Here is a 22804-nt window from a genome sequence, read left to right as displayed (position 1 = left end):
GAGTGTCATGAAATGAAATTTTTAGCCTCACCTATGCACCTATGACATGAGGTTCACACACAAGAATAAAGAACACATTACATTTGCCATGTTTCATTAATCAGTAGACAACAAAGAAAAAAATGCCTCCTTAAAATGAGGACATTAAAAAAAAAAAAAGATAGAATCTGTTACACTCACTGGCAGCTTCCATTAAGAAGATCACACTGTTGATTTCCCTCAATAACTCCAAGAACATCACAACTGCAGTCTTCACATCCAATAATTGGATCAAATCCATATGTGTATGGGATGCACTGATCACATTTTTCTCCAGTAACTCTAGGTGGACATATACACTCACCTGAAAGTTCATTAGTTTGGTTAAGGCATTTACAACAGAAATTTGCCAAGAATCACAAATAATAAGATACAAAAATATTGATGGAGATGAATATGAGCTGAAAAAAAGTCTGCAAAGATTATTTGAACTGAATAGTGAGCTCAATAACCATACATACTGTCTTATTTAACAGATATATTGTAACATATTATTTTATACAGTCACAGCATAGCAATTAATTGTAAATATAAAAACCAGCTAGAGAAAAAAGCACCTATAATAAAGAAAAAAGGGACTAGAGTTGAATATTTAGTCAACAGCAGTATATGTGAAATAATGTAAACACTTGAATGTGTTTTTATTACTTGTCTCCATCCTAAATAGTTATGAAACTTGTAACCATGGTAGCCTAAAAAACTCCATACAAAAGGGTGAAAAATAAAAGTCCCTTGTTCCACGGTTGCTGCTGGTGTGAATGACCCTACTGCTGATATACATTTGTCAAGAAGAAGGGCCACTAGTCCTCACGCAATTAAAATTCAACATTTTAAATCGTTTTGAGCTTCATACAACTCTCAAAAAGAACACAGATTCACAAAAATCTACAAAAATTGCAACAGCTATGAAATTTAGAATATAAACCTAGGTATACATGGTGGTCCATTGAATGTGACCGGGCCAAATATCTCACGAAATAAGCGTCAAAAGAAAAAACTACAAAGAATGAAACATGTCTAGCTTGAAGGGGGAAACCAGATGGCGCTATGGTTGGCCTGCTAGACGGTGCTGCCATACATCAAACGGATATCAACTACATTCTTTAAAATAGAAACCCCCAATTTTATTACATATTCGTGTAGTACGTAAATAAATATGAATTTTTTAGTTGGACCACTTTTTTCGCTTTGTGATAGATAGTGCTGTAATGGTCACAAACATATGGTTCATAATTTTAGACGAACAGTTGGTAACAGGTAGGTTTTTTAAATTAAAATACTGAACTTGGGTACGTTTGAACATTTTATTTCAGTTGTTCCAATGTGACACATGTATTTTTGTGAACTTATCGTTTCTGAGAATGCATGCTGTTACAGCGTGATTACCTTTAAATACCACATTAATGCAATAAATGCTCAAAATGATGTCCGTCAACCTCAATGCATTTGGCAGTACGTGTAACGACATTCCTCTCAACAATGAGTAGTTCGCTTTCCATAATGTTTGCACATGTATTGACAATGCGCTGATGCATGTTGTCAGACATTGTCAGTGGATCACGATAGTAAATATCCTTCAACTTTCCCCACAGAAAGAAATCCAAGGACGACAGATCTGGTGAACGTGCGGGCAATAGTACGGTGCTTTGACAACCAATCCACCTGTCATGAAATGTGCTACTCAATACCACTTCAACCGCACACGAGCTATGTGCCGGCCATCCGTCATGTTGGAAGTACATTGCCATTCTGTCATGCAGTGAAAAATCTTGTAGTAACATTGGTAGAACATTATGTAGGAAATCAGCATACATTGCACCATTTAGATTGCCATCGATAAAATGGGGGCCAATTATCCTTCCTCCCATAATGCTGTACCAAGGTCGCTGATGTTCCACTTTTCGCAGCCATCGTGGATTTTCTGTTGCCCAATAGTGCATATTATGCCGATTTATGTCACCGCTGTTGGTGAATGACGCTTCATAGCTAAGTAGAACGCATGGAAAAAATCTGTCATCATCCTGTAATTTCTCTTGTGCCCAGTTGCAGAACTGTACATGATGTTCAAAGTCATTGCCATGCAATTTCTGGTGCATAGGAATATGGTACGGGTGCAATCGATGCTGATGTAGCATTCTCAACGCCGACGTTTTTGAGATTCCCGATTCTTGCGCAATGCCGATGTGTGGATTAGCCGCAACAGCAGCTAAAACACCTACTTGGGCATCATCATTTGTTGCAGGTCGTGGTTGACATTTCACATGTGGCTGAACGCTTCCTGTTTCCTTAAATAACATAACTATCCAACGAACGGACCAGACACTTGGATGATGCCGTCCAGGATACTGAGCAGCATACATAGCACATGCCCGCTGGGCATTTTGATCACAATAGCCATACATCACCCAATATCGACCTTTTCCGCAGTTGGTAAACAGTTCATTTTAACACGGGTAATGTATCATGAAGCAAGTACCGTCTGTACTGGCGGAATGTTACATGATAACACTTACTTATACGTTTGTGACTGTTACAGCACCATCTATCACAAAGCGAAAAAAGTGGTCCAACTAAAACATTCATATTTCTTTACATATTACACGAATATGAAAAAAAAATGGGGGTTCCTATTTAAAAAAACACAGCTGATATCCGTTTGACCTATGGCAGCACCATCTAGCGGGCCAACCATAGCGCCATCTGGTTTCCCCTTCAAGCTAGATGAGTTTCGCTCTTTGTAGTTTTTTCGTTTGATGCTTATTTCGTGAGATATTTGGCCCGGTCACCATCTATGGACCACCCTGTATATAAAAAACAGTACCAACAACAATTTTAATGTGATTAGAGAAAATGGCATATGTGCACCCCTAACAATGCTGTCTCTTGTGTTACCTGGAAGATCTGTGTTACACCAACATTGCTGTGGCTGTGATATGTGTGTGTTCTTCGGATAGGCATTGATCATACCCAGCATCAAGTGGGTACCAGACCAAACAATGCGCCCACAACATGGAATGACTGTTGTCATACTTAACAGGCCCTAACAAAATGCATAGCTTCAAACTAGATTATTGACTCAAATGTGTAGCACATAAAAGGGCATGGGCCTGTTGCTATTGATAGTTCAGTGCTGTTAACTGTAGAGCAGAATGGTGGCATGCTAACCACTGAATTGCTTTGATTGTCCAGAAACTACAAATTCATCAAGCATGTGAATAGTACTACTGGAATAGTGTTTGGCAACATGCAGTACTTTGAATACGTCTCATTTTAATCCACCAAACCACAGTTGTATTGAGTTGCTATTGAGTTAACACCAATCTGTAAGTTTCACTTTTGAGCAGTTTAATGGACAGATACCAACTGCAGTTATTAGGGGGCCAATGAATACTGTAAGAAACCTCAACTTTTACATCTTGGGCAAGCAATTTCATCAAGATGATGTCACAGCTCAGACAAACCCAACAGAACTGCAAATAAAGGCAGTTACTTCATGTATGTTAAATCATGCAACTGACCTTTACTACATTTAGCTTAATATAAAATAGTTAAACTAACCTGGGAACTCAGTTATTTAATCCACTTCCTAAAAAACAAAACTATCTTGTTGAAGACTTTCAGAAATATGATTCACAACTTGGTTTAAAAAGCCAGTTTACACAACTGAAAAATTATTTACTTATAGCGATGAAGATATACACTTTTGATTTGTCATATACAAATCAATGTTGTTTACTGTCTTTACTACTGTGTTTTGCTTTTACCTTGCTTGTATTGTTTGAACTACAATAAGTTACTTTGCTCAATCTATGGTAATACAATGCTCAAAGATTGATGAGTAAATTAACATTATCCTCCCACTTCCCTGGTTTGTTCATCTTTAAAGTAATTCCGCTATTTATTCCCTCTCTTGCACTTCCTATAAATAAGGTGTCTATAATTTTATGGATATCATCCAGGGAGCGTCCCTTTCACTTATTCTTATTACTAACTCTCACCTGATGAAAAATTGCTGCCCTCTGATTAATTATCTCCTAAATAGAAAGTAACTATCATGCACTTGTTCTAGAAGAAGATAAACAAATGAAACTATGTGATTCCAGAGACCTTTCCAAGTCTGAAACATCTATGACATATGTATGCAGGTTGAAGAAAAAAATGAAGATTAGTTCCAAGGCTAGTATTTGAACCCAGGTCTCTCGCTTACTGGGAAGATGTACTAACCACTATGATGTCCTGGCACAGGATCCTCCATTTCGTTCGATGCTGAGGTTCTATTCCAATACAGCTGGAGAGCCTCTGCAATGCTGTTCGAGTTTATGGGAATATCAAACGGGCTGAGATGTGAATGTGAATTTGGACTGAGGAGGGAGGCATGCTAGTGGAGTCTATGCAACTGTGCAAAGCCTCTGTGCAAAGCAGGTGCATTGCCTAGTGAGCAGGTGACCTGGGTTTGAATCCTGCCCTTGGTACAAATTTTCACTTGTGCTTCAGTCAACATATATACATCAAGGAAGACAAAGTTGTAGTCATATGAAGTCTCCATGAAGAAAAATCTAACAAAGATATTACAAATCAACAATCCCCTCTTTTACAAAGTACAGTATTACTATATTTTTACGATATTCCAGATGATTCCAGTTTTGTCATTCTATTCCTTGCTTGTAATGGAACAATCTTCCTACTTAAATGTTCTGTCAGTTATCTTCTTTCACATCCAAAAGCTCATTAAGCACAATTTACACTTAAATCTAAGACCACAATTTCAAGAATAGTTTTCTTCCCTGTACTTATACTTGTGGTCTTTCTTTTCCAGACTGCAAACCTACTTGAAGAATTTCAGAAGCTTACCTGTAAATGTTTCGCATAAAGCAGTAGAAGGGCAGTCACATGGTCTGCAGTCTGGGAAACCAAAAAATCCAGTCTTACACAAATCACAATTTCTGCCAATCACATTAGGTTTGCACGTGCACTGCCCACCAAATTTTTCACACTCAAAACTGAGTGATCCTTCAACATTACAGGAACATGGCAGAGCACCATTGTTGTACTCAGTTGTGATTGAAAACACAGCATCACGACAGAAACCTGTAAACAGAAACATGAAAGTTTGAGAAACTTCTGAGGAATATTTGTTTGGCAGAAAAAAATTAATTCTCTTTATTATAATAAAGATAGTTGTAGAAATAACTCCATATTTTGAAGCCCAACATACACCAATAAAATATGTTCCATATAAAATTACTTCATTCATGAAAAGCACACATGGTACATTTTTACCCAAACATCTTTTAAAGATAACAACATGTATTTCTGACAATTATCAGTGACATATTTTTGAAGACATTTATACACTTATGGGGAATAATAATACAAAATGGAGACAGAACACTGCAAAACAAACGTGTGAATTACATATGGATAGTTGATTCTTGTTGTGAACTGTAATAGGAATATTTTACAACAGCTGCTGATAAACATACTACATTATAGCTTTTGCACTTATCTAATCTCATGCCCCATCACCACATCAATCCATTCCACATTTGACATCACTTCACCTCACACAATCCATAAAACCACTATGTTTTCTACAATAAGAGCTGAGCACCAATTAAGTAAAACATATTAGATATAGTATGGCAACTCCACATTCTATTCTTGTTCTTTAATTATTCAAACAATGGAAAATCCAGGGTGGAATAATAACATTATGGAAAAAATCAAACAACAGAAAATCCAGGATGGAATGTAACAATATTATGGAAAGGAAAGTGGTTTCAGTTACCTGAGACTGCAGTCGTGTGTGAGTTGCGTTTGTGTGTGTGTGTGTGTGTGTGTGTGTGTGTGTGTGTGTGTGATCTGTTGTTGACGAAGGCCTTAATGGCTGAAAGCTTTATTTATGACAGTATTTTTGTAGTGCCTATCTGTGACTCAGTATCTCTGCTATATGGTGAGTAGCAACTTTCGTTTTCATAATATTGTAACAATATGGAAAGGATAGATTGCTACTCACCACATAGAGGAGGTGTTGAGTCACAGACAGATACAACGAAAAAGAATGCTAGAAATATTTGAGCTTTCAGGCACTCCTTCTTCAGAAATAGAAAACTCACATGTGGACAACTCACATACACATTGGCACTGTCTCTGGGCACTAAGGCCTGATTGTGACTGTATCTGATGTGTGCAGCAGTTTAGCTGGGAAGGGTAGTGAGTGGGTGGCGGGTGAAGAAGAGCCATGTGGTGGGGAGAGGGGGGGGGACAACAGGGTACTGCTGACAGAACACACTAGTGCTGCCTGTGGGAGAGTGCAGCATTGTGGTGGGAACAGAATAGGTTTGTTTGGCCCAGCATCAGGAGGCTGTTCCATGGACGGGAGTGGGGGATGGAAGACATGTGTAGGGCTGGAGTGGGAGTGGAGATGGGAATAGGCAGGTGAAGGACATGGAGTAGTGAAAGTGTTAATTAGCTGATTGCTTAATTAACACTAATTTATTAATTATAATATTAATATTAAATTTATTTATTCATAATTTTTTAATTATTTGATAGTTCCAAGTTGGCATAAATAGACCTTATGTTTCAAACATCTTCAGGGAAAACAAACTACCTTTGATTCACAAAGGTTCACTAATTGCACCAAACAGAGTGCTCAGATGTGTGGCAGATATTTATAAAGGCAATACAAAGAAATAGGGTATAAGAAGAAGTGCTTTTGCTTCCCTTGCATGTTTGCAGTTAGAGATAAGCTACTAATACTTCAGAACTCTTGAGCTGTACCTTCTGTATTGGTATCCATGTAGAAATGATTATGTCCACATTGCTTGATAAATGCGCCAGTGTGATCTATAGGTTCTTCCTCAAGAATTTCCTCTGTGAACTGGTCAGCTGGTACCAAAAGTACATAATCCAGCCATACACTTTTCTTATCAGGAGCCTGAAACATAAATATTGTTGAGTTGTATGTCAACAATTGTTCCAAAACAAGGTTTTGTAAATCTGTATCAAAATAGTTCAGATGGCTGTTCATGGCTATAAAAATTATTTGTAATAAAATCCAGGTTCAGGACAGCATCAACGTAAAATAGTGTTAGCTTAATTCTTAATGACAGAGACCAAAGTAAACTTTCAGAGGTGAGGATGGAAAAAATAACGGAAGAGGAAATAAAAGTCAGAATTTAAAGCAGAGCACCCTTATGCTGATATATGACGGGTGAGAAAAATTGTACTATTACTAAGCAACTGAAGTAAAGTTGCTAACCTTGTTAGTGCTAAAAACGTTGTGCTGTTAGGTATCAGACAGTAAAGGTACAAAAACACATAAATAGTAATACACACTTCTGTCATCAATACTTTCTGAGTAAGTATAAAATATGTCCATGGTTTACAGTGATCTATCTTTGGTTCCTTTGCCTGACCTTTTATTTCTTTTTATTTATTTCATTTATCTTCTATTTAAATTTTTTTCTGCAAAAAAAGAGTTTGGGGAGGGGAAAGGCCCATAGCGGGGTTCTGGAAGCTTGAAAATATGTCATTTGTCTCATTCGATACACAAATCTGATTTGCTGTGAATTATGTTCAAGAATAATGCAGATGTTGTTCTATAACAGTTCCTTACCTTTTCCTGTAGCATGGGGCCCGATGTCAGAACATGCTACAAATTTCCAGGTGTAGTACTAATACTTTCAATTAAAAAGAAAATGACTGATCTGCAAACAAGGTAACTGATAAACGGTATTGAAACATCGTATACCATTTCCAGATGTGTAATATGAATTCAGACAAAAAGTTAAATGTGTAGGATATGAACTCAGTCTCGCACAATAACTCAGTTTTTTATTTACTTTTCAAATTTTCTGCCATAATTTGGGTTAATAGGATTTAATTTTGCTATTATTTACTTAAGTGTAAAAAGACAAAAGACATTTGATCTCCCTGTGGCTTTACTGCCAATTTATGTGCATTGGTGCTGAAAGGCATGACAGTAGATTAGATTAGATTAGATTAATACTTGTTCCATAGATCATGAATACGACACTTCGTAATGATGTGGAACGTGTCAGTTAATAAAAGATGTCTGTACAAGATATTACAACATTACACAAAATATTGCATTTTTTTGCACCCCTTAATTTATATCTAAAAATTCAGCCAATGAGTAGAAGGAGTTGTCATCTAGAAATTCTTTTAACTTATTTTTAAATGTTAGTTGGCTGTCTGTCAGGCTTTTGATGCTGTTTGGTAGGTGACCAAAGACTTTTGTGGCAGCATAATTTACCCATTTCTGTGCCAAAGTCAGATTTAACCCTGCATAGTGAAGATCATCCTTTCTCCTGGTGTTATAGCTATGCACACTGCTATTACTTTTGAACTGGGCTGGATTATTAACAACAAATTTCATAAGTGAATATATATACTGTGAGGATCTCTAGATCCTTAAATAGATGTCTGCAGGATGACCGTGGGTGGGCTCCAGCAATTCTTCTGACTTCACGTTTTTGAGCAATGAATACTTTTCTACTCAACGATGAATTACCCCAGAATATGATGCCATACAAAAGCAGTGAATGAAAGTAGGCATAGTAAGCTAATTTACTGAGATTCTTATCACCAAAAAGTGTGAAATGAATTATTCCAAGATTAGAAATATGGTTGTTTGTATTGTTTACTCTAATACTAAGACCTAAGAAAATAATGACAGAACACAACCAGTTTCTTAAAACAAGGTAATGGATCTATTAATACATTATCATCTGCTGAAGGTAAAACTTTACTGTTATAGCCATCCTCCCCCATCTCTTACCAATTGTACCATTTGACTGTAGCTGCTAGTCCATTAATGACACTTTGAAGTATGGATGTCATTGGACTACCTCATGGTTGTGCTTCAGAATGTTCAAGCGTGTTCATTATGAAATTATTATGTGAAATTAAGTCTCACATTATTTTACTCTTTTTCTGTATGGTAATGATCAATATATTATTTTTTCGTTTGCTTAAAATCTTTTATTTAAATGCAGGATGTTTTTGTAACTCTTCTCCATATCCATGACTCTACTTTTTGTAACTATTTCCTTCCCTGTTTCTAAGTGTCACAATTCACAACCACAGTTTAAAATACTCCACATAAAGTCTTGATAATATTATCATCATTATTATTATTTCTATATTACCAAAGTTTATTGGTAACAAATTAAAAATTTTTCTTAAGACATTTCTTCTTATTCCTATATTATCACAGTTTAGTGGTAACAAATTAAATATCTTTCTAAGGTGGAATGTAAGTAATGGAAGGAGCAAAGGAAACAAATCACATTATAGCTGAGTTATTGAATAATCAACAGGTAGATAAACTATGTTGAAATATTGCTAAGTTTTTGTCTATGTCCTTTAAAGGTAACTAGTATAGAGTAAACATACACACACATATGCAACCACACTCATGGCTACAGTATCCCACACAAGCACATGCATGGCTACATTATCCCAGCAACTGCAGGTCATGCTGCAGTACTAGTGCAATGCAATCAGCTGGGATAATGGAGCCATGCAGGGTCATTTATGTGTATGTGTATTCTGTAATAGTATTTCTGAAAAAGGACCTCATCCAAAAGCCTTGCAACATTTTCAGTCTTGTTTATATGCCTATTGAACATTCAACATCTTAACTGTACTATGAGTTGTTTTGTTTACTTTTTACATTATTTAGACTTTTTATATAATCAGTTATTGTACTACCGAAGTAGAAAAGATCAGTTACTTAAAAAAAAAAAAAACTGTGATATCAGAGAAAATATTTAACAGGTAGTCTCCAACTTTTCTTACATTTAGAATATTCAAGTCATTCAAAGCAGGAATTATAAATACATACTAACCTTAAAAGTGAGAATATAGTTCTCAGTTAACTGAAAATTGGTGTTTTGATCAGACTGTCTAATTACAGAACGACACCCTGAGTTGGATGGGCAGTGCTGAACAGGCAGCTTAGCTTCATAAAACTGACCATTGTGCACCACAACATCTAAATCAAATGCTGAAAACAAAAATTTACATAAAAGCAATGACATTCAGGCACATACTTCATCAATGTACAACCTCAAAACTTCCTGAATGTATTACAACTAATTACCTGGGTGATCTGGTTGATAGTATCTCACAACAAAAACATATGAACCAGGGCTTGGCACCTTATGCATCACATCAATCATTGGGTCTGAATGATCTAAATAGATAAGCTGTGTACTGTTATCAAATAAACGTGGCACTTCCTTGGCAACACGCTGTTCGTTGCCTGTCTCAAATTCAACCTAAAAAATGCACTGTTAATTTAGTTGACACATAAATACAAAAGAATAGAAATTAATAGGGAAAAGAAATACTGCCTTAAACCTACACAATTGAAAACACGGTAAGAAAAGAATGTGAGTACCTTCTTTGAGTTTGGTGGTCTGTGAAACAATGCTTGAACACAATTTCCATCTTTTCTGACACATGCCGGCTTAGGCTGCTGATAATCCACAGACCATTCCTCAAAAGGTATAGCAACAACAGAGTCTAGTGCAATATTTGTGTCATTCCTCCCCTGGAAATTAAAAAAAAAAAGGAAAAATAAAAATTACTTCTATTCTAAAAAATAGGATGACAGAATTAACTGTTATACATAAAATGAAATACTCTGTAGAAAGATGAAAAATTGATGTGGATTTTCAAAGGAAGATATGGAAAATTGTTCAGATAACATACAAACTATCCAGTAAAACTATCTGTACTATTAGTAGAAAAAGTTTATACTTTTCCTTTGAAATAAATATCAGGAACTGGCCTCAGTTATAATTGTCATCCTTCGCTTTTATCAAAGCTTTAATAACAGCAGTAAGATTTCTTATTATTTGTCATGAAAAAGTGGATTCATTTATTTCTTGAGGAAGGCTGAAAGAGTGATCACTATGGTGACCATTCGTACATATGTTTAAATCTGTGCTCTTATTCACTCCTAAGTTGTTTATGGGATTAATATAAAAGCTTTTTTGGAATGTTGTTTCTCTTAAACCTTACTTTGGAGAAGTCTGCAATGGTATGTTGAAAAATGTAGTTGACATTACTATACTGAATTTTTATTGCAGATCAGCATTTAAATAGACAATGGGCATTATGCAGGTATTGAACTTTAAAATCAAATGCACTTATAAGAAATTACACTATGAGATCTACATGTACCAATTCATTGGTAAACCGGTAAACACTTCCCAGTTTAGTGCAGGACTCTAGCCCATTGCTTGAGAGATACTCAAACAGTGAAACACTGCTCTGTTGATATACCATTGTCAGCAGCTGTGACTTTGTCAGAACAGCTTCTGCACAGCTACAAGAAGGTAATCAAAGCACTTATTTGTCATGAGACAGCAAACAACATCTGCTAGGGAGTCCCAGCCACTGGTGCGCAGAGGTGTAAGTATGTCAGTACAGGGTGCAGGCGACTTAAGAAGGGGCTAGGTAAGTTACTGTGAGACTGATTTTATTAAAGTAAATGTACAAAAAATGATCATGTCCAAGACTGTAATGTTATTATGGGCAGATAAAGGTTATTACTGTTATTAAAGCACTCTGATGACTTGTAACCATTGTTGAACAGTGCCACATGATCCAAGAAAACGGGTCCGATCACACAGCTGCAGATGACTTAAATATTGTCTTCCTCTTAGTAAAGTATCTTCATACTTTAAACTCATTACAAATCACTGCCTAGGACCTTCTGCTGTTATCCCACTTCCTAGAGTTACTTAATACATTATTTAGCTGTTTAAAGTGGTATATAATACATGTAACATGTTATATGCCTTGCCTTACAAGCCATGGACCATGCTGAAAGGGGATGACTTATTTGCCACAACAACATAGACAACTGAAACATAGGTGCAACCACAATGGAAGGATACCTGTGGTAAGGCCAGACAAACCCTTGGTTTCTGAAGAGAGGGCAGCAATCTCTTCAATAGATACAGGGCCAATGGTCTGGATTATTAATTGATCTGATCTTGTAACATTAGCTGATATGGCGTTGCTGCGCTAGTACTGCAAATGACTGGAAGCAAGGGGACACTACACCCAATACTTTTCTTCCTCCAAAGACAAGCAGCTCTACTGCATGACATGATGATGTCATCCTCTTGGGCAAAATATTCTGGAGGCAGAATAGTCCATCTTTCGGATCTCCGGAACGGGCTACTCAGAAGGATGTGATCAGTAAAAACAAAACTTTGCATTCTATGGGTCAGACTGTAGAATGTAGGATCACTTAATCAGGTAGAAAGGTTAGAGAACTTAGAAATGGAAATTGATAGTCTGAAGATAGATACAGTGAGACTTAGTGAAGTGAGGTGGCAGGAAGAACAGGACTTCTAACCAGGTCAGTGCATATTTATCAACACAAAATCAAATAGTCAAATAGGAGCAGTACAGGATAGGCCTACTAATGAATAAGAAAATAGGGATACAGTATCATGAAGAGCATAGTGAACACATTACTACACACACACAAAGGCAACATTCATCACAGTACTACCTCCACAGATAATACAGAGATTGAAAGAATGTATGATTAGATAAAAGAAATTATTCCGGTAATTAAGGAAACAGAAATTTTCTTGTGAGGGGTGACTGGAATTCAACAGTAGGGAAAGGAAGAGAAGAAAGAACAGTAGGTGCACATGGACTGAGGGAAAGGAATGAGAGAGGGAGTCATCTCGTAGAATTCTGCACAGAGTTTAATTTAATCATCACTAACCCTAGCTTTATGAATCATGAAAGAAGGGTATATATATATATATATGGAAGAGATCTGATGACACTGGAGGGTTAGAGATTGATTACATAACGGCAAGATAAGAGATTCTGAAGGCATATTTTAAACTGTAAGTCATTTACAGGGATATATGTGAACTCATGACCTTAATTTATTGGTTATGAACTGCAGAATAAGTCTGAAGACATTTCAAAAATGAAGGAAATTGTGGAGAAGTGAACTGAATAAATTAGAGGGACCAAAGATTATTGGAAGAATTATGGAACATTGGGCTGAAACAGAGGAAAGGGGTAGGTACTTCTGAGAGATGAAATAGGAAAGCAGCAGAGAATCACATTGGCCTAGCAGAAACCCTGGGTAATACAGAGGATGGTGAATTTAACTAATGAATGGGTAAAAGACAAAAATGCAGCAAATTAAGCAGACAAAAGGGAATACAGGTGTCTAAAAGTTGAGACTGACACAAAATGCAAAAATGGATAAGCAAAAGGACCTTTGCAGAAAAGGAAAGCAGCTTTCTTGAATATCAATAGCTCAGATGACAAGCTATTATTAAGTAAAAAAGGGAAAGCTGTGCACTTGTTTTGCTGAACTAGTAGCAGTAGAGTTATCGCTAGCCAAAAGGTAAAGTTGGAATTGGATGGGTTCTGTGCTATAAGCAACACAATAGCAGAATTAGTTGCACTGTAATTGTTACAGTTGTGCATATGTGGACTTTTGACAGAGGCTGCAGTATAAATGATACCCCAGGGTAAATGCTGCTTTCATGCTGTCAAGATATATGTGCAGTCTATGCTTCAAGTCTAGGCTACCATGTGTTTGCATGATGTCCAGAAACTGCTGCATTATGTGTTCACACTGCTGCCAATAACTGCCACAGTCATAACAGACCACTACTGACCACACCACTGCCCAACAGCGTTGCTATTTTTTCACTGTGCCACAGCAATCAAGTGCCACGCCACTATAGGAGTGTTGCTGTTTGTTCGCTGTGCTGCCACCTGTATGTGCCACAGCCAAGCCACGCTGCAGTATCCCAACTGTTCACTGCTCCATATCATCAAGCAAGATATTTAAGATAAGTAACAGCAACAGTTGCCTAGTTCCTATTTATGTTGCAAATCGTCAGCCATGGCCAATGAAATTGACAAGATGCAAAGCAATTGTGAGTCAGAAGTACGAATGATTCAAGTAATCATGAAATAAGAGAAGAAACAGGTAGGATGCCAGGAAGCCAATTCTCTATTCTGTTTGATAAATAGAGTAAGAAGTTAAAATCATAAAATAAGAGAAGAAACAGGTAGGATGCCAGGAAGCCAATTCTCTATTCTGTTTGATAAATAGAGTAAGAAGTTAGAAATGATGGATTCCAAGACATGGCACATAGATACAAAAATTGAAAGAATAAAATCTGAGATAGCAGGAGAGGTGGATTCCAAAATGGAGACTATGAAATACAGGTTAGTTAGGGAGTTGGAATGAAAACTTAGTGATAAATTTGGAAATATTATTGATATAAAATTTGAGGAATTAAAAAAAGAGCATGGGGATAAAATAATTATTTTGAGTAGGACATGTGATGTGTTATCAAAATCTGATGCAGTAAAGGGGGGTAATTCTTGTCAGAAAACTGTGGATAGTGATCTTTATGATCACGAATGAGATTTTCACTCTGCAGCGGAGTGTGCGCTGATATGAAACTTCCTGGCAGATTAAAACTGTGTGCCCGACCGAGACTCAAACTCGGGACCTTTGCCTTTCGCGGGCAAGTGCTCTACCATCTGAGCTACTGAAGCACGACTCACGCCCGGTATTCACAGCTTTACTTCTGCCAGTATCTTGTCCCCTACCTTCCAAACTTTACAGATGCTCTCCTGCGAAACTTGCAGAACTAGCACTCCTGAAAGAAAGGATACTGCGGAGACATGGCTTAGCCACAGCCTGGGGGATGTTTCCAGAATGAGATTTTCACTCTGCAGCACTTGCCCGCGAAAGGCAAAGGTCCCGAGTTCGAGTCTCGGTCAGGCATACAGTTTTAATCTGCCAGGAAGTTTCAGATCTTTATGATGATAAATCAGAAAAAACTGAGGCAAAAGTAACTGAAATTGAAATCAGTCATGGGAAATCAGAATCGAAAATTTATGAAGAAGCAGATGTAGTCTGCGACGAACCAGATTACACTGAGGCAAGGGCGTACCCAGGATCTGAACTAGGGGTGGGGGGGGGGGGTGGCATGTCATACTAGTCTCAGGAAACAAGGACTCAAGACAACATACAGCACTTCTTATTAAATAAAACAGTAAACCAGTGAAAAACTGCTTTTAATAAACATTTTAAACACAAGAATGCACTTGTACAATCCGAGAAAACGTGCAGCATTTCTTATTAAATAAAACAGTAAACTAGTGAAAAACTGTGAATATTTCTTATTAAATAAAACAGTAAACTAGTGAAAAACTGCGAATATATTGCCCCCCGCCCCTTGCTGGGTACGCCCATGCACTGAGGATAGAGTAATTAAAATTAAAGTTAACATTGAGGATGAAATTAAAGTTACAGGGAGGAGCTACTCTGAAATAAGAAATTAGAAGAGGGAATGATGATTCATGTGAAAACTGTGGTTAGTGATTTTGAGCTTACTGAGGCGCAAGTGTAGGAAAGTGTACAATACAAATGGCAAACATAAGCAGAATTAAATTGTATGGATGTAAATGGGTGTAAGAAGGGCATTAAATATAACAATTTAATATTAAAAAAAGGATGTGGGCATCAAGGACAGAGAAAGATTCAGTTTAAGAAAAGTAGTGTTTGATGAAGTAGATGGGGAAATAGCCAAGGGGCATGGTAGATATAATTGTATTGAGTTGTTCAGTGATGGGAAAATGCTGGATTTAAGAAAAGATATGTTAAGTATAGGAGCTGAGCAAGGAAATTTGTTAACAGAATCTGCCATGGGGTATGGAATGTTTGTATGTGATGGGTTATGCAGGGGAGAAAGCGGATTGATGCTGTAAGTTTCTTGACAGTTGGCTGGAAGAATTTTAAATAATACAGATGCTTTGGCAATGGTGAAGAAGAAAAGAGGGAGATTTGTATATGACAGAAGGAGTCTGTTAGAAGGAAAGGAGAAAACTGTGGAAAGACAGGGATATGTCTGATGAATGGGAGTCTATGCAATGTACATAGTGTCTGTACGAAAATTAATGTAATTTGTGAGTTCCGACACCTTTGCTGCTTGGAATACTGAATACACTGCCCTTAAACATATTTTTATGGGCATGGTTAATTATCATCGGCACAGGCAACAGATAGTTCACCTACAGGTTTCTATCTATTGCAAAGTAAAAACTCAATGACACTGACATCAGACTACAATTATGCAGATGTCTTTCCAAACAAGAAACCTGATAAACTGTGTATGACCATCAGAGTCCACAGTAGTTGTGTTTATCATTTATGAGATGAGCCTCTAACACTACAGGCCATATTCTGTGTAAACTTTATCAAAGCTTTCAAACAGTGTCATTATGGCTACAAAACTTGCTTGCAAAAGTAGTTAAGGGCTTATTACTTAAATTTGGCACTGAGAAATAGTTGTTCAAAACCACAGCATTGATTGAGATTAAGTTAAGTTTAAATACTCATACAACAGAGAGTGGGGATTTTCTTTAAAAACAGCACTTCCACCCAAAAACACTTAGGCATTTAGAACAAAGTAAAAACATATGTGAGTACAGGCTTTCTTGGCAATTTTCATATAAGAAGTCTTCACGGCTTTTCAGCCGAGTAGCGTCGCCATCTCGTAGCAACATTTCGATGGAATGTGTCTCCATCATCTTCTAGTGAAGATGATGATGACACTACTCGGCTGAAAACCCCTGAAGACTTCATATAAAAAAAAGTAAAAACAATCTTCCTTATCTGGTCTTGACCTTAAGAAATTCCAGATGATATATCCATGCAACAGCACTAAGCTATGATGATCATGTAAAGAGCTGAAAAGTTTTCCTTGAAACCAGATATCATTCTGAATTCATGAAAACTGTCAAGTACCATGATGCAAAAAACATTCTCTTTCACTCATTCGGGATTCCGAGCACACAAATACTCCACTATCTTATGTGCACTTGGAATGTGTAATGAAATATTTGTGCCATGACTGCACCACATGAAAATAGCCAAAGAGGACTTATTTTATATCCTGGATGGCAATATACATGTTAGATTTTGTACCATCAGTTACAAATAACTATCTCTCTTTCAGAAACCAAGAGAGAACTGGCTTATCATAAATATATGAAAGTGATGAACTATATGTTGGTAGCTCCATTTGTTGCTCATACATCATTATATTACATTTAACTAATTGTACAAACAGCATCAAACATCATACAAATGATGTAACAAATCTTCAGTAACGGTCATCTATTACATTATAATACTGTATGAGTTAACATAAAAAATATATCACTCTATGAATTATACTTAAAGAAAAAAAAGCTACTGTCCCTAAAAAACACTGATCTGAAATATTGCCATGTAAACTAGCAACATACCTTAAGAATAAGACTGATGTAATTTGTATCAAAATTGAAAACAGCCAACTGCCCTTGTCTATCTGTGACAGCCTGTCTGCACAGTTCTGTATATGGGCATCCATACAATACCACTTGAGCAGATTGTTGCCAATTCTGAGAGCGACTTTCTATGGATACAGTTGTTGAGTTACTATCATTTGCTGGAGTGATATAATTGAGAAGTAGCACATGTGGTCCAGGTTTAGAAATTGTCATTTCTAGATGAATCTCATCCTGCCTTTTGTTAATTAATGGCAGCTGTGGTCTCTGCAGTTCATGCAATTGCTATGAAATAAATATTAAATATCAGTTACCAGTGTCCTATATTACAAATGAAATGTAAAATTCTTGTAATATGCTAAAAAGAAATACAGCACTATGAAAATAATTTTAAAACATATTCTAGTCAGGAGCTGTTTGTAGAACTTACTATGTAATCAGAGAAGTATTCTGTCAAAGGTTCTCTTGTGTCATCTTTTGACAAGAAGCCTCCATCACCACGTACTGTGTCAAACTGGGAAATGTTTGGATACCTGTAATGTCTGCACAGATCCTTATTTCCAATCTCACAAGGCTCAATCACTTTATCTACCAAAACAGTGGCTTCATAATATGCAGCTGGCAGCAGAACAAAGTAATCCTGAAAAAACCTCATTCTTAATAACACATAGTTAAACATTTGTAATAGTATTAAAATTGTTTAGTTTTATTACCAATAACAAACTCTTGTCATTCTTTATACTTATTGTCCATGTACCAGGATTCATAACCATTGGAGATGGGATGCTTCCTGTTGGACCAGATACTGTGACAAATGTTGGCAAACCTGCAGTTGGTTTTAACAGAACCTGGAATGTCTGTTCAATATCGTTAGGGTTATCTGGAGTAATTCTGATGTGACCAAGTATAGAATCTTCATTATTGTTGATGTATCGCAGTACCATTCGATACAGGGATGACTTTGGTATGTATATAGTGTGTAGAATTTCATCCTGTGAAACACCAAAAGATAATAAATCTGTTAATTATGATTTTTCTCAATTGCATTTTGCTTTTTGTTACTTGAATCCACAAATTAGAAAGAAAACAATTAACAATGAACAAAATAACTCAAATTTTACCTGCAACAATGAAAAAACTGCATAACCTTTCCAAGAGTAACCTGGAAATACTTCTTCATCAAAACCATAGCGAACAGGCGTATTTGCAGGAGTCCGGCCATCTTCAGCTTCATACTGGTTGTGGTATAGTGTGGGAAAATAATAAGTCTTGAGTGGTTCCCTACAGGTGCGACCAGTTACACGTGGTCGGCATGGACACTGACCGTTCTCCTTGTCACATGTGTTGTGTACTGAACCTCCAATATCACATCCACAATCTGCAAGCCCAGACACAATTTAAACTTACATTTCTTGTGCAATATTAATACTAAACCTGATTATCAGGTAATCTATTTCCTGTAGAGGAAGCATCACTATTTCTTCAGTAACAGTTATTCTCTGAGTAGTACATAATGTCAAAGTTGAGGTGATTATTATTCCCACAAATTTTCCTTATATTTCTAGAGTAAATCAAGTCAGTTAGTGACATGTTCAACTTACTGATTCAATGGCAGAGTTTCAACAAATAATTTTATGATGCTGCACTCTACTAAGTAGATGCAGGCTGAGCCCTTGCTATTAATCATTTAAACGCAATGAAAAACCTAACACAAAGATTACAATTACAACAATCTGGTATCATTTTGTCATATACAAATCACACTGGACACTTACTACTATGGCTACATGGTAAAGAACATCTGCACATGCCCATTTCTATACCTCTACTCCTGGATAAAAGTACTTTTAATTCACATTTATCAGAAAACCACATTTTTCACCAGACATCATGTCAGGGATGAGTACACATGTTCTTCAGGTGACTTCTGCATATAGACCAGATAGTGTTCACACTTATCACTACTGATTTTTGATCTTAAGTGAACTCAGAATATCATACTACACAATTAGCTTTCAGCATAGCCAACAATATTTTCACATCCAGTTTATGTGTAAATCATGCAAGTAATTTCAATACCTTACACACATTGCACTAGCAGTAGTTTCCGTCATCATCAGCACCCTTCAAAATATATATTAATTCATTCTAAAAGTGGAAGATCATCAGTGGGATCAAATACAGGTTTCTCTGTAGATAAATTGTTGCAGAAGTCAAATTAAGTTTTGAAAAATTTGCCTATACCATACCAAAATCTCATTTCTAAAAAATGTGCACTGCATAAGTTAAATACATCTGTTCAGTTGTTACTTTCTGTTACAGGAATCAACAATATCAAGCTTTCACACAGTCCATGTTAAGGAAATGAATTTCATTTCAGTCACAATTTTTTTCTTTATTTTTGAAGTTGTTTTTGTCCAAGCAGCAAAAGTTTTTTCTAATATGTTTTTCAATACAGCTTCAATTTTTTATTACAATTCTGATTTTAACAGTTCTCATTTTCTTATAAGCAATATTTTGATCTTAGATATTACCTATCAGTTCTTATTTTTGTTCGATCCTGAGTAAACAAGTGATGTAGGAGTACATTAAAATAGAATGAAATGTATTATCTACAGAAAGAGAGGGCAAGAAAGCATGTTAAGACTTTGACTTCCAGGAAGGCAATGAGAGTTTCACCGGCAGAGGGTGAAGGAGGAATGTTGATGAATGTTACATATTTGGCATTATTTAACAACTGAAACCTTTGTTTTTGTATGCAGTGGTTGGCAGTATGTATGAATCTTGTTCCCATCAAGCAGTGGTGTCCGCTGAGTCGTATTTAGTAACACTTGTGTTTTCCTCAAGTGTGCATATGTTCATTTTCCACTTAACTCAGGAGCTTTTGGGTGTAGGTGCATGTTAAAAGTACACTTGCAGAAAAATAACAACTAACTCTGTACTACAAGTTTTTAAAGTTATCTCCAAGAAGTTGATTTCTCCGAAGTTATTGAACCCATGCAATGAGTGATGAATTCAACATGAATTACCAACAGTGGACTTCTGGAAGGCAAAATGAAGTTGAATACTCAAAAATAGAAAACAGTATTTGTCTGCAGGGTATTCCTGGCACAGTTGATGTTTTGGAAGACAGGTCAGTGAAACCTAACATACTTTCAGAAAGTGCAGCCACTGAACAAATGGTGATCTAGAAATTTTCAATAAAGCACACAGTAATGCTCAACTTGTTTTAACTACAAATGTGTCATTAGAAACTTTGCAGAAAATAATGTGTCTGAATACAGCTTATGAAGTGTGGACAGAATTGCACAAAATATTTTATGATGTCTCTGAAGACAAAGTTTACAACCTTTGTTTGCAGTTCTTTAGTTACAAAAAGGCTTCTGGAGATGATACCGTGACACATATTTCAAAACTGAAGAATCTTTGGAATGAATTGAAGTGGGAATGGCTACAGATATTGTAAATAATCAAGAAATGCTTGATTTGTTTTTGATTTGTAAAATATTAAGTACACTACCAGAAGCTTGTTCTTCATTCAGATCTAGTTGGATGCTAATTTTTAGAGATGTCAGAACAACTGACAGTCTGACAAATCAGCTGTGTGCATACGAAGAAGTTTTCAGGATAAAGGTAGATGAATTTAGTAAATAAGAAGCCCTCACTATAAATTCGTCACGGTAATTATCTCAGCAATCCAATCCAATGGAAAGCAGAAAAAGACATTAATGTGCAATTACTTTAAGAAACCCAACCACACAATTAAAGAGTGCACAAATTGGGCAGCTGATGTCAAACTTCTGAAACAAACTAGCACAGATACAAACATTTTACTTTTAGCTGTTACATCCTCTGTGATGAACTCTGAATGTAAAAATGATGACCAGTACACAGACAATGGTACAAGTCATATTGCAAATGGTGGAAACTGTTTCAACACTTTTCAGCCTTTTTCAACAAAACACTCAGTAATTACAGCAATGGGAACAATATTGAAGCAATCGGAAAAAGCACAATAGACACTGAAGCATCAGTTGAAGGAAAATGGCACAGAATTACTTTAGAAGATGTATGGTATGTACCTCTGAGTCACAAGAATCTCTCTCTGTCCTTCCACTACAGGATAAACATATAGAAAATAAATTCACATTAACTGCAGAAATTTGTAATTTCAGGGTTGATGAGGTCATTAGATTGGTAGGTGTTTTTGATCACATTGGAGGACTTTCTAAACTGGATGTGAGAAATGAGGAACCTAGCTACCTCAGTGAATCACACTGAAGATCCAAAGAAACTGGTACACCTGCCTAATACTGTGTAGGGCTCCCGTGAGCATGCAGAAGTGCTGCAACACAACGTGGCATGGACATGACTAATGTCTGAAGTAGTGCTGGAGGAAACTGACACCATGAATCCCCCATGACTGTCCATAAATCCATAAAGAGGGCGAGGGGGTGGAGATCTCTTCTGAACAGCACACTGCAAGGCATCCCAGATATGATCAATAATGTTCATGTCCGGGGAATGTGGTGGTCAGAGCAAGTGCTTAAACTCAGATGAGTGTTCCTGGAGCAATTCTGGACATGTGGGGTGTTGCACTGTCTGCTGGAATTGCCCAAGTCTGGTGGAACACACAATGGACATGAATGGATGCAGGTGACCAGACAGGATGCTTACATACTTGTCACCTGTCATAATTGTATCTAGACATATCAGGGGGCACTCTACGTGCACATGCCCCACACCATTACAGAGTCTCCACCTGCTGACAAGCAGGGTCCATGGATTCATGAGGCTGTCTCCATACCCATACACGTCTACCTGCTCAATACAATTTGAAACAAGACTCGCCTGACCAGGCAACATGATTCCAGTCATCAACAATCCAATGTCGGTGCTGACAGGCCCAGGCGAGGCGTAAAGCTTTGTGTCGTGCAGTCATCAAGGGTACACAACTGGGCCTTCAGCTCCAAAAGCCCATATCGATGACATTTTGTTGAACGGTTCACATGCTGAGATTTGTTGATGGTCCAGCATTAAAATCTGCACCAATCTGCAGAAGGGTTGTACTTCTGTCATGTCGAACGATTCTCTTCAGTCATCTTTGGTCCCATTCTTGCAGGATCTTTTCCCAGTTACAGCGATGTTGGAATATTTCACATTGTTGCAATAACTACCATTGTTATTACAGCTTCACAAGAAATTCTTTTTTCATAATAAATTGTAAATGAGAGCTCACCAGAGTAAATGATCGCAGCATACGATAAAACCTGGGAACCTAACAAAACCACATATATTTTTTCAAAAAGTCTGCTTGTAAGGGAAACAATACCATGAATTGCTGCAGCCAATAATGGTGCTTTCACAAAAATAAACAAAATTA

General features: G+C 36.8%; 1 protein-coding gene across 1 annotated transcript in view; it reads right to left on the bottom strand.

The window, feature by feature from the left end:
- LOC126260846 (laminin subunit alpha) overlaps positions 1-22804 on the bottom strand; it is a 405465-nt gene that overhangs the window by 225365 nt on the left and 157296 nt on the right. Inside the window, exons 14-23 of the mRNA XM_049958250.1 lie at positions 18543-18799; positions 18135-18413; positions 17852-18061; positions 17401-17706; positions 10472-10624; positions 10172-10349; positions 9918-10075; positions 6823-6979; positions 4891-5127; positions 181-343 (exon numbers count right to left, since the gene is read on the bottom strand). Of these exons, the coding sequence (XP_049814207.1) occupies positions 181-343; positions 4891-5127; positions 6823-6979; positions 9918-10075; positions 10172-10349; positions 10472-10624; positions 17401-17706; positions 17852-18061; positions 18135-18413; positions 18543-18799 (2098 nt within the window). The remainder of the gene's footprint in view (positions 1-180; positions 344-4890; positions 5128-6822; positions 6980-9917; positions 10076-10171; positions 10350-10471; positions 10625-17400; positions 17707-17851; positions 18062-18134; positions 18414-18542; positions 18800-22804) is intronic.

Source organism: Schistocerca nitens, chromosome 5 (assembly GCF_023898315.1).
Source record: "Schistocerca nitens isolate TAMUIC-IGC-003100 chromosome 5, iqSchNite1.1, whole genome shotgun sequence".
NCBI classification, from domain to species: domain Eukaryota; kingdom Metazoa; phylum Arthropoda; class Insecta; order Orthoptera; family Acrididae; genus Schistocerca; species Schistocerca nitens.
This window is presented reverse-complemented; position numbering and strand designations above follow the sequence as displayed.